A 16,144-nucleotide genomic window follows, 5' to 3' on the forward strand; every position below is an offset into this window, starting at 1 on the left:
GGTATATTGTGTTGAGATTCTGATATAAAAACCAGACAATTTGTAAAGACACAATGTTTCTGTATCCTGTCATGCAAGGTGATTGGTCTTTCTAAAATCAAATTCCTATGGAACCATTAAAAAATAGGACTTAAAGAAAATCCTTCTAATTGAATAAAGCTGGTCAAAAGGAATATATCTCTTTTTAACAGGCTTATGAAAATATAATTTTCATTTGAAAAATATTAATGACTATATTTAGGATAGTTAGTTACTTCTGTTTTACTTTGTTTTTCAAACAGAGCCCTAGCGCTGTGATTCCAACATAACTTAAATTCATGGCTTCAGATGTTCGTGTGTATGTATTTGATCATGCCTTTATTTTCAGATGAGAAGGCAGTCATATTTGTCTCTATACACCCCAGTTTCGGTTATAGTGCCTTGCACAAAGTAGCATTCAGGAAATTTCAAAGAAATATCTAACTGAATAAATCAAGTATAGTTAATTAAAGACAGAAGAAAATTTAGGATTTGGGTGGCTATCTGTTGTTAGTAAAGAAATTTCCCAATATATAACAAAGAAATTTCAAAATCTAAAATTTGCCCTCCTATAAAAACTGCTATGTAATTATCTTTTTTACTTTTCTACAATGAGAAAATTAGCATTTGAAACATTAGTTTCAAACATATGCTTTCATTATAGGTATAACAAGTAGGACTTTTCATCTTCATGATGGCAGAGAGCTATAGTTACATCCACAAAGAAACAGAAGTTTTCACTCTTAAGCATAGCTCATTAGAAATCATGTCTATATTTCTAACACCAAGTGAACATAGAATGCTAGGCTGGATGTGACCTTAGAGATCATTAGTCCAATCTCTCATTATATAGATTAGTGTGGATGAAAAAGAGGCCACGTGCTAACCTGACAAATTTAAGGAAGGCCTGAATGGCAATCTTGCAATCTCAAGGACCTAAAGTAACAAAGAATGGTCTGAAAATAAAAACCTTTAATTAAAAAGCACTTACCGTATTTTTCGGACCATAAGACGCACTTTTTTCCCCCCAGAAGTGGGGGGGAAAAGTCCCTGCGTCTTATGGTCCAAATATAGCCTACACATATACTTTTAAAAAAAAGTTTTTTTACTTGCCCGGCTCTGTGTGGTCTCTGTGTGTTTGCCCAGCTCTAAAATGGTTCTAAATGCTGCTGTTTACTTTACAGGGTTGATTACATGTGTTTATGACTGTGATGTTGGGTTTTAATGCACATAAAATATTTTAGGACACTATTTGTTTCAGAATCTTTTTTTCTTCATTTCCCTTCTCTAAAAACTGGTGCGTCTTAAGGTCCGGAGCGTCTTATGGTCCGAAAAATACGGTATATACTGGCTAGTCACATAGTAGGCCAGTATCTCCCTTGACAAGGATGAACTTCTGATCTTTACCTAAGATAACATACCTTTGAAAAGTCAGGATAATTGGTAGCTTCCCTTTTTCCAGAACCAAATACACCAGGGCACCAGGACAGAAACCACAAATCCCTACACTGTTATTGTTATGCTAACTGTTGAATGTTAACTATCCTGTATGTGTCTATCATTTTATTAATGCCTTGCATCCAATCCCAGGGGACCGCCTCCTCCTATCCAACCCCTCTCCCTTTTGCTTTCTCCGGCCTCCCTAATCTATTACCAATGGATTTCATGTAATCCACTTGGGTCTCCACCTTTGACTGTAATGTATAAAATAAGGTGAAAACTGCCATTCTCTGGAGCATTATTCCAATACATTGAGATCCTGCTTCCCGGAATTGCTGGGTTTGGCTCAAATAAACTCCCAAAAATTTTTTACAAGTGTGAATGCTTTTTACATTAACATTAGTAAAATTAACTCCAGAAAGATTAAATGATTTAACAAGGTCATACAGTTAGGGAAAGTGTCCGAAGACACAGCTCAGCTTTCATAAATGCTCTATACCAGTGGTCGGCAAACTCATTAGTCAACAGAGCCAAATATCCACAGTACAACGATTGAAATTTCTTTTGAGAGCCAAATTTTTTAAACTTAAACTTCTTCTAACGCCACTTCTTAAAAAATAGACTCGCCCGGGCCATGATATTTTGTGGAAGAGCCACACTCAAGGGGCCAAAGAGCCTCATGTGGCTCGCGAGCTGCAGTTTGCTGACCACGGCTCTACACAAACAGTGTTTACATGGGCTCTTCAAACACTGGGAACCAGTATGCGTGCGTCACTAGAGACCACAGGCTTCTTCTTCTTGGGAAACTCACCTTCAGTATTGGAAGTGGGGGTACCGTCACATTTGCTTTCACACTGCTGCATCGATGGAGGCCGCACAGTTTCTGGACAGTCTCTAGATGCCTGCCCAGTGAAGGAGAGACATTGCACGATCCGCATTTGCTGTCCAAGGCCACACTGAGCAGAACACTAAACCCAAAGACAGAGAGAAACAAAACGCCGATCTCAACAATTTTCAGGAGGTAAAAAAGATATTATGTCAATTCAAATATCACATATATTTGCATCACATATATTAAAGCCCATATGTAGTTCATCTTGGAGAGGTGCATGATTAGGTCATTCTACTATAGAACTGGTTTGGCATCTTAAAGGTCATGCCATTACCCTAGAAAATGGAAGCAATATAGTTCCTAGAAGATAAGAGATGAAGGTTCCTTGTACTAGCATTCCATAGTTCCAAGCAGTGCTGGTGAACTCTTAATAGGAGTATAATAAGAAAACTCTCATGATGAAGTAGAATGGCTATCACTACTTATTGCTCACTACTTATTATAGGCTTGTGGGCAAACAACCTAATGGTCTACTTGTGTGCTCTGAATCTGTCCAAAGCATTAGTTCAGTGTAACAGTAGTGACTGCTACGAGGCCTGGTTACACAGCCAGTTAAAAAAAAAAAAAGAGAGAGAGAGAGAGAGAGAGTTTGCCTGGCCAGCATGGCTCAGTGGTTGAGCATCCACCCATGAACCAGGAGGTCATGGTTTGATTCCCAGTCAGAGCACATGCCCAGGATGGGGGCTCGATCCCCAGTGGAGGGCATGCAGAAGGCAATCAATGGCTTTTCTCTCATTGTTGATGTTTCTATCTCTCTCTCTCTCCTGCTCCCTTCCTCTCTGAAATGAATTTAAAATATTTTAAAAAAAAGAAAATTTAAATAAGTTCCACAAATTTTGTAAGGTACTATTAGCCACACAAGCCTGAGAAGCTGTTAGCCAATTAGCAATGTGTCCCTCTCCTTCTTTATCTGCTCAGGGATTTTGTTATTTCAGAATTGAAGTTATTCTCTGAGCGGCTTAGTTTCAGCTGGGACTGATCAGCTGTCCAGGTTAAAGAAGGAGGCTCCATCTATTCTTTGGGCCTGCCACCCAGAATACCGGAAAGCTTGTGAGATCTGAAATCAAAGGAATGAGGAGCTAAAGGGTGCCAAGACAGGCCACGGGGATATTTACAAGGTAAACAAACCAAGGCCTGTAGGTTTTGTTTACAAAAACTCTCAAAAAGCACATAGAGAACTTGCAAGGATATTCACAGACACTTTTACTTTTAAGTTTCTTAACACAGAATGACAAATAACTGCACTGTAGAAATGTAGTAGAGCATCTTTGCTTTTTTTACTGGTTAATTTCAATTTTAGGAAACTGAATTGAAAATATAGATGAGAAGAAAAGGATTCAAAAACATTTAAAAGAATAATCTCAAATTGATAACTGTAAATTTCAGGAAATCACTAACATGCTAAAACTTTCTCTTTTTTTTTAAATATATTTTATTGATTTTATACAGAGAGGAAGGGAGAGAGATAGAGAGTTTGAAACATCGATGAGAGAGAGTCATCGACCAGCTGCCTCTTGCATACCCCCTACTGGGGATATGCCCGCAGCCAAGGTACATGCCCTTGACCGGAATCGAACCCGGGACCCTTCAGTCCCCAAGCCGACGCTCTATCCACTGAGCCAAACCGGTCCGGGCAACATGCTAAAACTTTCAATGGGCCTTTATATAACAGTTCATTGCAATGATGAATATATAAGGAAAGAAATTCCTACCTTGTTTAAATAAAAATGATGAGAGCATGTTTGTACTGATACTTTTTTTTTTTTTGCAAATATTTATTTTTATTTATTTATTTTTTTCTATCACCATTTATCTCCCCTATTCCCCTACTACCCTCCCCCCAGCAATTACCATACTGTTGTCCATGTCCTTGAGCTCACTCTCTCTTCTTTTTTCTTTTTTTTGTTCAATCCATCCATCCCTCCAACCCCCCATTCTGATTCATTAATAGTGTAATATCAATTATATATTGTGACACTGTCTTACTTCTACAATGAAACACTTAATTGCATACAATGCTCATGTGTATTCCACTTGAGTACTTTGTAAATTAAACTAAATACTGTTATAGAAAACCAAATTATTAATTATTTGCTATACAAATGCAAATGTTAATTACTTTATGATCATACTTCCTTTATTGCCTCACAAGGCTGAGCAAGTATATTAATTTGCCTTAATGAACACTGAAAATCTTTGCCTGCTCTCCAATGTGACAGAAGAGGTCTATAGGATACTGCTATACTCTAGCAATACTTTGAATTTTGGAATTTTGGCCAGAATTTTGGTAACAATTTCTATGAAGTGCCATTTTTAATAAGTAACGGTAGAAACAGAGCACAAACAAAATGGTGCCAGTGTAGTTATATGCCATTATAATTTATTTTGGTTTCAGATATTTAAAAAATGATTTACTAGAAGGTTAACCATAAAATCACAGAAAAAGAGCATTGATAGTCTAGTAATTTAATTTCTGGAGTGTCATTTTTAACATAACCTAATAGATTTTCTTTTGTACACTAAAAAACAACAATACTTTAACTTTCCTTCTGTGCAAAAATAACAAGTTGCTTTTAAAGGATTTTAGGTGCCTTTTAATGGGTATAATATAAAAATAGATACCAAAAGCCCTATATACTTGTTTCCCAATTCATAATGTCCATCAGAAAAATCCATAGAAGAATAAGTATTAATGACATCTCAAAGACTGTCAATCAAAACCCTCCTATCTTTTCTGCGAGGTTAAAAGGATTTACTTTGCAAGTAGGAAAATTAAGACACTGGTGTTAACTGACTTGTTCTTAAATTAGTTGAGAAAGTTGGGATTAAAATTCAAATTTTTGGTAGTTTGTTCAAATCTCTGGCCATCTAGACTATTTTGCTTTTAATTTTAAGTTAAAATGTCAGGATCCAAGGAGTTGGTAGAAGTGAGAAGTATGTAGGAATGGAGAAACATAGCTAAGTGTGTCTATGGGTGGATGCTACTGTTTGTGCATTGCTCCACACTCATATCTCACACCTAGATTTCTATATGTTGCTACCTGTGTCTCAGGTGCTGCCTCAGAGGAGTCCACAGTACAACTGCCTTACCTGGCCCCAGTCTCCTGTCACCCAGCGAGCAGGAGGGCAGCGACCCAAACTGCAGCGCATGCGGGTAGGGGGTTTGCTCCCGTATGGACACTGCGCAGCTGACAATGTTTTAGAAAGGTCACTGCTCTTGCACAGAACAATCCGATGCTTGAATCCTGAACCACACTTGGGAGTGCACTGGAAAGAAAACAAATATTAATGAACAACGACAGTTAAAGGGTAGAGGAAAATTCCAAGAGAAAGTGTTTCTTAAAGTAAGTATGTGTTAGGATATACAGTACATGTACACACTAAATCCTAGGCAAAGTCTTTCAGATATGAAAATTCCCTAGGTTTTTAAGCAGAAGTACTTTTACCTTTTTCCACAAGGTCTTGAAGAACTAAACCCAAAGGTTGCTTTTCTTGGCTAACTTAGTTTCTTTTTTTTCCTTTTTTTTTTATTGTGGGTAGGTTTATTCCTCGATTCCTCCCTATCCTTGGCCACATTCAGCTGTGATAAGATTCTGCTAGTTTCTGGAATATGGAATTGTTGGTTTTCTATTTGCTGGGTGTAGTCTTCTGAAGAAAATTCTTATGTTATTAGTAGACCACAAGAACTTATCTGTGTGAAGTGAGGAGTTGCTCACTTCCTTAAAATCTCTACTTTCTCTCAGCCACATGAGAACCTTACCTACAACATTTTGAACCTGTTTACAGACCTTTCACTTAAAAAACCAAAAACATTTTCATATTTTCTATAGTTACTAGACTGAGAAAAGGGGGACATAAAATTGAATGATAGCCTTTTTTAAAACATTTTTTATTGATTTCAGAGAGGAAGGGAGAGAAAGACAGATAGAAAGATCAATGCTGAGAGAGAATCATTGATCAGTTGCCTCCTGCACATCCCACACCAGAAATCGAGCCTTCAATCCGGACATGTGCCCTGCTGGGAATCGAACTGTGACCTCCTGGTTAATAGGCTGACACCCACTGAGCCATGCCAGCCAAGCCATATCTGACACTCACTGAGCCATGCCAGTAAGCCATATCATGAGAACTTAACATTTAAAATCTGACCAGATCATTTTTTTGTCTTGTTTTCATCTCAGTAGGATATAAGAAGTGCTTTTTGTGAGAAATGCATTTATGTTTTTGTTTAATGTTCTATGATTGAGAAAGAAAAACAAATTTTTAAGGAAAAAAAAGTATTTTAAACTACACCAGGGAAAACAATTTGGCTCTCACATGTAAAGGATAGAAATGTTCATATTTTGGGGTTAGACTGAGTTCTCTCTGGAGAGGTGGGTTTCATTTGCTTAGTTATGGGCCAGAGTGGAACCTGGGAGTAAACAAGGTGATATCACAGTTGTCTACAAAGCAAAGCACAGTCCCTTTTGAGTAGATCTCCCCATCCCTCTCCCCGGCCCTCCATCCTTCTTAAGAAATGCAACCCAAAAGTAAGTCCTATAAAGTCAACTGATTATGATGCCGGTCATCACTTGTCCAAGAGTAAGTCTAAGAAACAGAACATTCCCAATGGGTGCTCTGTGAGCATGAAGAAACTATCCTGATGCATCAAAAGAAAGGTTTGGGATTGCTGGAGCACATCCACAGTATGCTGTTAAGTTAGATGCCAAGACAGAGAGAAACAGAAAACTATTTAAGTCCAACATGGCATGGGTGATCCCAAGAGTGAGGCTAGATGATAAGGAATGGGAAAACTGTGGCTTCATTTCACAAAAGGCTTCTGAAGAGCCATTTTCTACTGAGGTCATTTGGCTTTTTTTCTTTTTTTTCTTTTCTTTTGCCATAAGCACTGGCTGGGTTTCACTGACGGAGAAAACAAAGAACGGGTCCTGGCCTGGCAACAACGGAAATTTTATATTAGAACGGCCGGCAATGAAAAGAGAAAGGTCAAAGGGTACATTCCTCTTCCTGCAACATGTTTCCACCAGTCGAACCTCACCCTTGTGATGAGCAGAGCTCAGACAGCTGATAGTTGGACATGGGAGAGGGCAGAAAAAGGAGGGAAGTTTTCATGGGCGTGTCAAAAGAAATATGGTGTGAAATATTTGCAAAAGTTAACTGAAAGAGATTGATTGTCTGCCCTTCTGTTGGCCGAGGCCTCCTTTTTTCTTTCTTTCTTTTTTTTTTAATTGATTATAATATCACATAATTGTCCTCATCCCCCCATTCCCATCCCAAACCCCTCCCTACATATGCCCTTACCCCCCTGTTGTCCATGGCCACTGGCTAGGCCCATATGCATGCACACAGTCCTTTGGTTGATCTCTCCCCCTTACCCCTCCCCTCCCCTACTTTCCCTCTGAGGTTTGAGAGTCTGATTGCTGCTTCTCTTTCTCTGGGTCTGTTTTTGTTCATCAGTTTCCTTTTTTTTTCACTAGTGGGAGGAACAGGCTCCTTGTTTTCACTTTGTTTTCCATTTAATGCTCTTTACTTTCACCTATTTTTTAACCCATCAAGGGAAGAGGTGGGTTTCCTGGTAACTTAAGGAAATGAACGGGAGAGAGTGCATTCCTCTTGTGGAAAATAAACAGGACTGAATAAGGTAAAAAAAAAAAAAAAATCATCTTTCCTCCTGAATAAAGGATGAAGATGATAGTACCAATGAATATTTGAGATAGTAATGAGTAATGGCTGCATTTTTTGACTAGTGCTTACCCTAGGATCATTTTTCTGTATTGTCTATGGAGAGACATCAGCGGCTACCAAGATTCAAGGTGACTGTCCCAACACATACACTTGACACCTTCAGCACAACTTCTTTCCCCTAAACTTTGACTCAGCTATCTTAAAAAAGACAGCAGCAATGTGATTCAAAGCCCCTTTAGTTTACACATACTTCTTCAGGCAGCTCCTAACAGTACCTAAAAGCCTTTAAGACTGGATAGATAAGAATCAAACTTCTAAAAGAGGGTAACTACAACCACTATAGGTTGAATTAGGAAGAAAAGTTTAAAATGCTATTTGGAATGGAAATGTACAGTAATATAAGCAGCTATTTCTCAATGTAATTAAAAATACAATTATATAGAAATAGGTAGGTCAAGAGACAATGTGAAATGAGTCTGCACATGAGAAAGGCTTTGGTGTTTTAGTGGTTGGTACAAATTTTTTTCTAGTGTCTGCATATGAGCTTGTCAACTTTCTCCACTTTCTGTAGAAAAATGATGTGGTATAGAACTTTGTATTCAAGCCTTCTTATAACCTAGCACTACTTTTAGACAATCTTATCATCCATTTATTCTTTAAAACCAACCCTTTTCTCCAACCCTGCATTGTCTTTGTGTTTCTATTGTTTCTCTTCTCAGAAATACCTTCTCTAGTTTCCCAGTTCTCTTTCCTACTTCAAATCCTATATTCCCTCATCATTCAAGCTCAATTCCCAAGAACTGAAAAACCTTCCAATCCTATTTCAGGCCATTCTGACCTTCTCAACTCTGAATTTCTATATCACTTACACATTTATACTATACAATCCACCATTTTATTAAATAGTCCCTTATATTATTCTCCAGTTATTAAATGGGTATTTCTTCTTTTTCCAATCTTATAAATTCTTTTGTATTCTCCATAGTGACTAGACTAGTGTGTTTAATAAAACTCAATAATGCTTGCTGACTTGACCTGAAACCCTCAAACTGCTGCAGTCAATCATCAGGCCTCCCCAGTATGATTCTAGTCTTCAAAACCAAATTTGTCATCATTAATCAAAGACTCTTGATGGACTTCTTGGGTACTGAATTAAAGTACTAATGTGTACAACTCTGCAGAACATCTATTCTTTATCAAGAGATGTTACCTTTCTAATGAATTTAGGAGTTAATTCGGCCACTGTTAGGGAACAGACAAGTTCATACTATTTTTCATAACCACAGAGTGAATAATACCAAGAATATCTCTACATCTGATTGGAACACAACTAAAATTTAGGTGGGCAGAATGTAATTACTAAAGCTGGATTACGGCCAGGAAATTTGGGAAAACACTTCCAAATCCTTGCCAAAGATTGTACATGGATAATCACAACTGGTCAAAATCTCCATTCCCACACCCTTCTGTGAGCCCCATACCTCTAGCAAACTAAGGCCACTCAAGTAGTAAGAGTCACAGGGGGAAAGTTACATCCAGAAGTTTCTAAATAGCAAATCTGTTGTTTATTTTTTAAGAAATTTATGAGGTTTATAGAAAACATCTAAAACAAGTAGATGTTTCCAAGAGGAAATGCATCTTGTTTTGCCAACCAGAAGAATGACTATTAGCCATGTAATCAGGTACTCATCCTTCTTGCCATTAACCGACACTACAGAAGAACTCAGCTTTCCTTTGGGAAATGTGAAGAATGGTGTAGAGTGTATATGTATATGTCTCCTACAGAATAAAGAGTTAAGAATGAACACTACCTCTTACCTCATTTTTCATGAGAGTGTTTTTTTGAGACCTCTAACTTATTTTAGGCTCTTTTCTATTCATGGCTGCCAGAAAAACATTATTTTAGCCAGGTCTTCCCCAATGACCATTTACATGGAGGTACTGATAGAATCTAAATTTGACTTTTTGGTGTGTTACACCTCAGCTCCAGGTTTCTCCTCTTTGTATAATAAGTGATAATAAATTGACAAAGATTCATATCTGAGTTATGTAATTAGGCTAGAAGATTACTTGGGAAAGAAGATACATCACTAATTCTAAGCCTATGAGGCTGTTCAAGAATAGTAAAGAAGAAAAACCATGTAGAGAAGTACTCACTATAATATTCTTTCAAATTCACTTGAGGCTTATTTCGAATCAGACTAGTTTCTCATTGATTTCCCTGACCCCAAAAAACTTACTTCCTGATAAGCAGCAAAAAAATATAACCTGGCCAAATTCACTGTTTAAACCCCTTATTAATTGAGTTCTAAGATGCTCACATGCTCTTAATATTAAGGTGTCCTTAATATGAAATGCTTTGATGTTAATAGTTAAGACATCTCAAAACATACAGCTTCCGATGTCCTTACCTCTGACCAGTCCAAAGCCACCCACTGAGGCGGACATGGCAGGTTGTTGCAGGACTCTATTTCAGCGGGCCTGTGTGTTAAGCAAGCACTGTAGTCCAGTGTCTTCTCCTCAGCAGGCCCCATCTTTCTGATGCAGAGCACTGCTCTTGTACGCAATCCACCGTCACAAGTCTTGCTACACTCCGACCAATCTCCAATGAACCACCTGCAGCAAGAAGTGGGAGAAACCCAGAAAAGAGATTTTCAGCTGACTGAAGGCACTTTTGTCAAATGGACTACATCCTTTTCCTAGAACAGCTGACATTTCAGTGTTGTTGATGTGACAAATAACAAATGGAAGAACTTCTAAGGAAAAAATAACTCACTGTCAGTTGCCTCCTAAACTGTAGTGCATGAGTTTTAGAACAGGCAGAACTATATTCAAGTAAGCAATGCAGTAAGTATTTTTTAACCTCGTTGATTCTTCTCCTTTTTTATTAATTTCTAAAATGAGGATAATGATACAATTATGAAACTGCTTTAAGGATTAAGTAAGGCAATATATGAAGCTGTCAGTCACGTGTTATAAATGTTTAATGACTGGCTCTTCATAGGAGAGAGGGAATTCTGATTTGTTGCATTTGCCCTTTTTTTGTATGACAACTTTGAGTTACCACAAAGATAGTGAACGTGAAAAGAGAAGACATGCTACTAATGGGGTTTCAGGAGACAATGCTAGCTGGCCTAGCACATCACAGAGAGCTTCTAACAGAGGGTCTGGCCTCCGACAGTAGCTGTTATTACTAATACATTGAGGCTGCTTCTCTCACAATTGAGGATTTCATGCTAAAACTTAGAGATTTGTTGTGATTCCCAGACACGAATGTCAGGCTCTATAGGAAACAGAGAGTCTTCCCTTCCTTATTGGGGTAGAGGAGGCTCAGGCATCCACCCTGAAGGCATGACAGTCTTAAACACCTGCAGTAAAAGCAGAGCCCTGAGGCCCTTTACTCCTAAAAATAACTTCCACACAGCTAAAGAGGAAAGAAACTGAAATATCTTAACAAGGTGGACATCTCCCATTTATGGGTATATTACTCCTTTTCCCTAAAGTTCAGGGAATTTTCATACATATAACTTCAGGACTGTGTGTGTGTGTGTGTGTGTGTGTGTGTGTGTGTGTATAAAACTTCCATAGGACTCACTTTTGAGACACATTAATTGGTCCAAGGGTGCAAATCAGACCAATGACAGTTTGGCTTTAGAATTTTTATATTTCAACTAGAGCAAAAGGAGCCCCTTTCCTTTCTGATCACAAAGGTAAGAGCTGCAGGTGGCCTTAAAGAGCAGCAGGTAGCTGGTTTGAAGGAATGCAGAGGAGCGAGGGTCCTAATGGTGTGTGTGCTCTTGATTCTAGCTATGCCTCAAGCTAGGTCCATTCCTGTAGTTCCCCTGAGACTTGTCCTATAAACCAGCAAACCCTCTTATCTGCTAAAGCTAGCTGAAACTGAAGTTGCATTATTTCCAACCAAAATCCTGGCTGACATATTGTTGTATTTAATTTAATAAATATATGCTGAATGCCTACTGTGTTCAAGGCATCGTGCTTTGTTTTAGGGAAGAAGAACATAAAACCCTGTGTTAGGAAAATGGTTCTCCAAAGTCATGAAAAGAACAATGATGGAACTAGGAGATTCCCCATCAGTTGCTATTTCCACTGAATTTCACTTTTAATATAGTTAAATAGTAGAATCTTGGTTACAAGCACGAGGTCACAAGGCATTTTCTTCAATCCATGACTACAAATCATGCAACTATCAATGGATATGCTCATGGTTTTGGGTGGGCAACTACCCAGAGAGGAGTCTGAACGCTTAAGAACAAATTTCTCATTATTTCAGCAACCTTAGATCATTGTGCCAGTTTTATATGCGGAAGATGGTTCCTTAGTGAAGTCCGAGTACCAGCAGCCTAAATTTGAGCCTGCATTTAGCCAAATATGCCACAATGCCCTTTGCTTATTATTATTTGAATTATTTTTATTTATAGAGGGAAACCAGCATTTAGGGGTATCATAATTAAGCAGATTCTCAGCTTCTTGTCAAAATCTAAAAATTTTCAACCTAAAATTGATTTTAAAAATAATTTAATCTTTAATTTAAAAAATCTGACAAAACCTTTTTTTCTAAGTCATTTTCCAGAGAACATTTAAAGTGGTTTTCATCTTTCTGTTTTGTTTTCCACAGATGAGCATGATCCCAAGATATAGTACCATTTTTGGTAAAGAGGAAAATGTGTACTGAGAATAATAACTTGCATGCCAGCCGTAGTGAAACTCTGATTCAATTCGCAACAGTGATTTCATCACCAAGATTAGGGGATAAAACAGAAATGTGTATACTCAGCCACAAAATGTTCAGTCATACCACCTCCAGCCATGATCTCATTAGGTCTCATAATGTAAGAGGGATGGAGGCCCTCAAATTAAACACAGGTGCTCAGAATAACAGCAGTGATTCAGGGGGTGTTGCTGTTCTTTGTTGCACGAGGTCAGGGCCACCTCCGCCTTTTTATTCTTCATCCTCTCCTTTATTGCCAACCATCTCTTAGCAGAGATGTGTCACTCCAGCATTTAACTTGGAATGCACAAAAGTAAAAGTTATAAACCACCCTCCCTATTTCCCTTCTGACTGTAACTCTGATTCACAGTCAATTCCTGTTGCATATTTATTGCTCAGAAAATCATCCCTCCCCAGGTCTCTCTGAAGGATTAAATCAAGTATTTAATACTTGATTTAATACTCCAAGTATTTACATAGTTTTGCAGCTTTGCCACTACATCTATTGATTCAGTGTCTCCACCCCCCTGTCCAGTTGAAGACAGACAGCTTTCTTCACCTGCATTCTCCACGTAGTGGACCCTCTGGTGACATTCCCCCTACTCCTTCTTTTCCTCCTCTAGATTCGGTGGGAGCCATCTAAACACCAAAGTTCTCTCTGGGAATGCCACTCGCTGAATTGTTATAGCCTGAACAACACCGAAGCCGTTTCTCTCTGAGCTGAAGACCCGGTGGTCAAACTGTCTTCATCCTCACAAGCACCCTCATATCCATGAGACACTGACAATTAGTGGATTCGTATTTGAGTGTCTGGAATAAAAGTGTTTGGTGCAGCCTATGTAATTTAATTTGCAGTATCCATACACTAACAGGTCAAACAATAATATGGATGGGAGGAGGAAATAAGAGAGACACTAGAAAAAACTTTGCCCCAACTTTGGTTAATCAGAATATTTTAGAAGAAAGAACTCATCAGAAAATCAGAATATTATTTTTGCTTTTTTAACTTAAAGGGAAATGGCAGAGCACATAAAAATAAATTTATATTAAATATTTGGATTATGAGTGAAAGAGATTGAGAGGTTGAAATGCGTATTAAAGTTTTCCAACCTTTATCCCAGAGTCAAGGGTCTAGTTATCAAAAATTTTTATAAATACCACATCACTAAATGAAAAAGAATCTTCAGAATTTGACCGTAACATCTTTACTCAGAGAGGTTCAAGTATGTAACCTATTAACTACTTGTAAATAGTGAAACTTTCCTAGGTTTTTTGAACAATTTTCAAAACAAAAAGTTGGTTTAAAAAAAAGAAAGAAAGAAAAAGAAAAATTGTTCTTTCCTCAGCTAATTGGCAAGTGAATCTAATATTAAGCAGAAGCCTCTATGCCCTAACCATTTTTCTAAAAAATAATAATAATAATAATAATAATAATCAATGTAATAAACATCTCTGAAATTGTGGCAATTGAGAATGTGTTGATGAAACAAAACTAGAAGTATTAAAATGCCAGCAGACGTTTGATTTGTAACTTAGAAAGTTGGTGATGTCTGGTATAATGGGAAAAACATCGCTAGAGATCAGCTACCTCAACAGTAAAATGATAGGAGTTGGCCTACATGATTTCTATAATTCTTCCCAGGTCTTAAATTTCGGAGTTTTATAGAGGACGCTGATGAATCTTTTTCTAAACTTAACCAATTATAATTGTCTATGGGTGAGGCACAATGAGTCAAATAATTGTTGAACTTTCTACCATAAAAGATACCATTAAATTAAGCCTAGCCCTTTGGTAAAAATCTCTCTCCAGCCACAGAATCCTTTAGCACTTTTGCTTATAACTCTCTAATTGCTCTTTGCATATTTTGTCTTGTACTGTAATTATTTTTATATGAATCCACCCAATTAGATTGTCCTTAGAAAAGGAACCATTTTGCCCAAAGCACCGTGCCTTCCACACTAAATACTGTGACGGAGCATTAGAAGGCAGTTTTGACTTATGTAAAAACTGTCTTCTAATGCTCGGTCACAGTATTTCCACAATGTAGAGCACTCCACTGTTTTCACCTTCCTGATTTTCTCAATTTAAAAACCACAGTTTCATACTGGAATAAGATTCAGTATATAAGGATTCTTCACATGTGGCCATTTATAGAAATATTCTTACTATTAAAAGAAAACATGGTCAAAACTGATCTCTAGGCCTTTCTCTCCCGATTCCAACTCAGCATTATTTCCGATTTTAGGCGGAGTTTCAATCAGTTATGCATCCTATCAATCATATCTTTAATATCAACTCCTCCTTTTCCCTTTTCCAATTATTTCAACCTTTGTCATGAATTCTACCATTTTTCATTCAACGTTTCCTCCTGTCCCATGTCATTTCTTCATTACTATATTCTTTCTTATAAAAGAATTGCTGCTCTGAGCACATTAATTTTCCCCAGCAAAGCTTTCTCTGACCCTTCAAGATCTTCCAAATGAATAATAGTTATTGTTATTAATTCTCTACCAATGTCTCTTTTATCTAGTCTTTCTAGTCCCCTGCATTTTCTTTATACAACAAATCCTACAGCCTTTTATTTTTCAATATTCTACTTATAAACTCTCTAATGTGACTTAAAGACATTTAAAATATTTCATTATTTGAAAAGATTGTTTTTGATTAGAAAAGTACTATTTAGGATTTTAAATTAATGGTATTGAAAAAAACAATAATATGTGAAGATAAATGAGGATCCTTTCCTCAAAGTAGAAAAATATATTTTAGATAGATCAAAGGGTACATTTAAAAAATTTGAAAGTATCTTAGATTGGATAAGGCCTTCCTAAACATTATATTAATGAAAGAAATATTTTTGGGAGCTTTTCCATATAATATTTTAAAACTCATAAATAAAAATAGATCATAACACTATAAATAATATGGAAAACATACGACAAACTAGGAAAATTATTTGGAGCACAGATAAGAGTGAATATTCTTAATCCATTAACAGCTCATACAAATCAATAACAAAATGATAACACTTCAACAGGAAAATGGGATAGGCCATGAAGTAGAAAAAGCAAAAAAGAAGTAATGGCCACTGGTCACAATTTTTTTTTTTTTTTTTTTTTGATGTTCAGCCTCATCAGCAATCTGATATACAAGTGGAACAGCAGTTAGATATCAAGGCTTTTTTCCCTATAAAATAGTCAAAGTTAAGTATTAAAGTAATAATATCCAGGGTTGTTCAGTTTAGGGAAATGACATTCTTATATACTATTAATGGGAGTATGTTTTTTTTTCTAAAGAGCTATTTGACAATGTGTCTAAAGGACTAAATTATATTTCTATTTGAACCAGAAATTCTATTCTTATGCATGTAGCATAAGGG

The 16,144-nt window shown here is 37.1% G+C and overlaps 1 protein-coding gene across 1 annotated transcript in view; it reads right to left on the minus strand.

Annotated features, from left to right (window-relative positions):
* The window catches only part of ADAMTS6 (ADAM metallopeptidase with thrombospondin type 1 motif 6), a 192,554-nt gene that overhangs the window by 11,349 nt on the left and 165,061 nt on the right, over nucleotides 1-16,144 (minus strand). Inside the window, exons 22-24 of the mRNA XM_036410424.2 lie at nucleotides 10,447-10,651; nucleotides 5,441-5,617; nucleotides 2,270-2,426 (exon numbers count right to left, since the gene is read on the minus strand). Of these exons, the coding sequence (XP_036266317.1) occupies nucleotides 2,270-2,426; nucleotides 5,441-5,617; nucleotides 10,447-10,651 (539 nt within the window). The remainder of the gene's footprint in view (nucleotides 1-2,269; nucleotides 2,427-5,440; nucleotides 5,618-10,446; nucleotides 10,652-16,144) is intronic.

The sequence above is a fragment of the Pipistrellus kuhlii genome, unplaced genomic scaffold (genome assembly GCF_014108245.1).
Source record: "Pipistrellus kuhlii isolate mPipKuh1 unplaced genomic scaffold, mPipKuh1.p scaffold_m20_p_4, whole genome shotgun sequence".
Classification (NCBI taxonomy): domain Eukaryota; kingdom Metazoa; phylum Chordata; class Mammalia; order Chiroptera; family Vespertilionidae; genus Pipistrellus; species Pipistrellus kuhlii.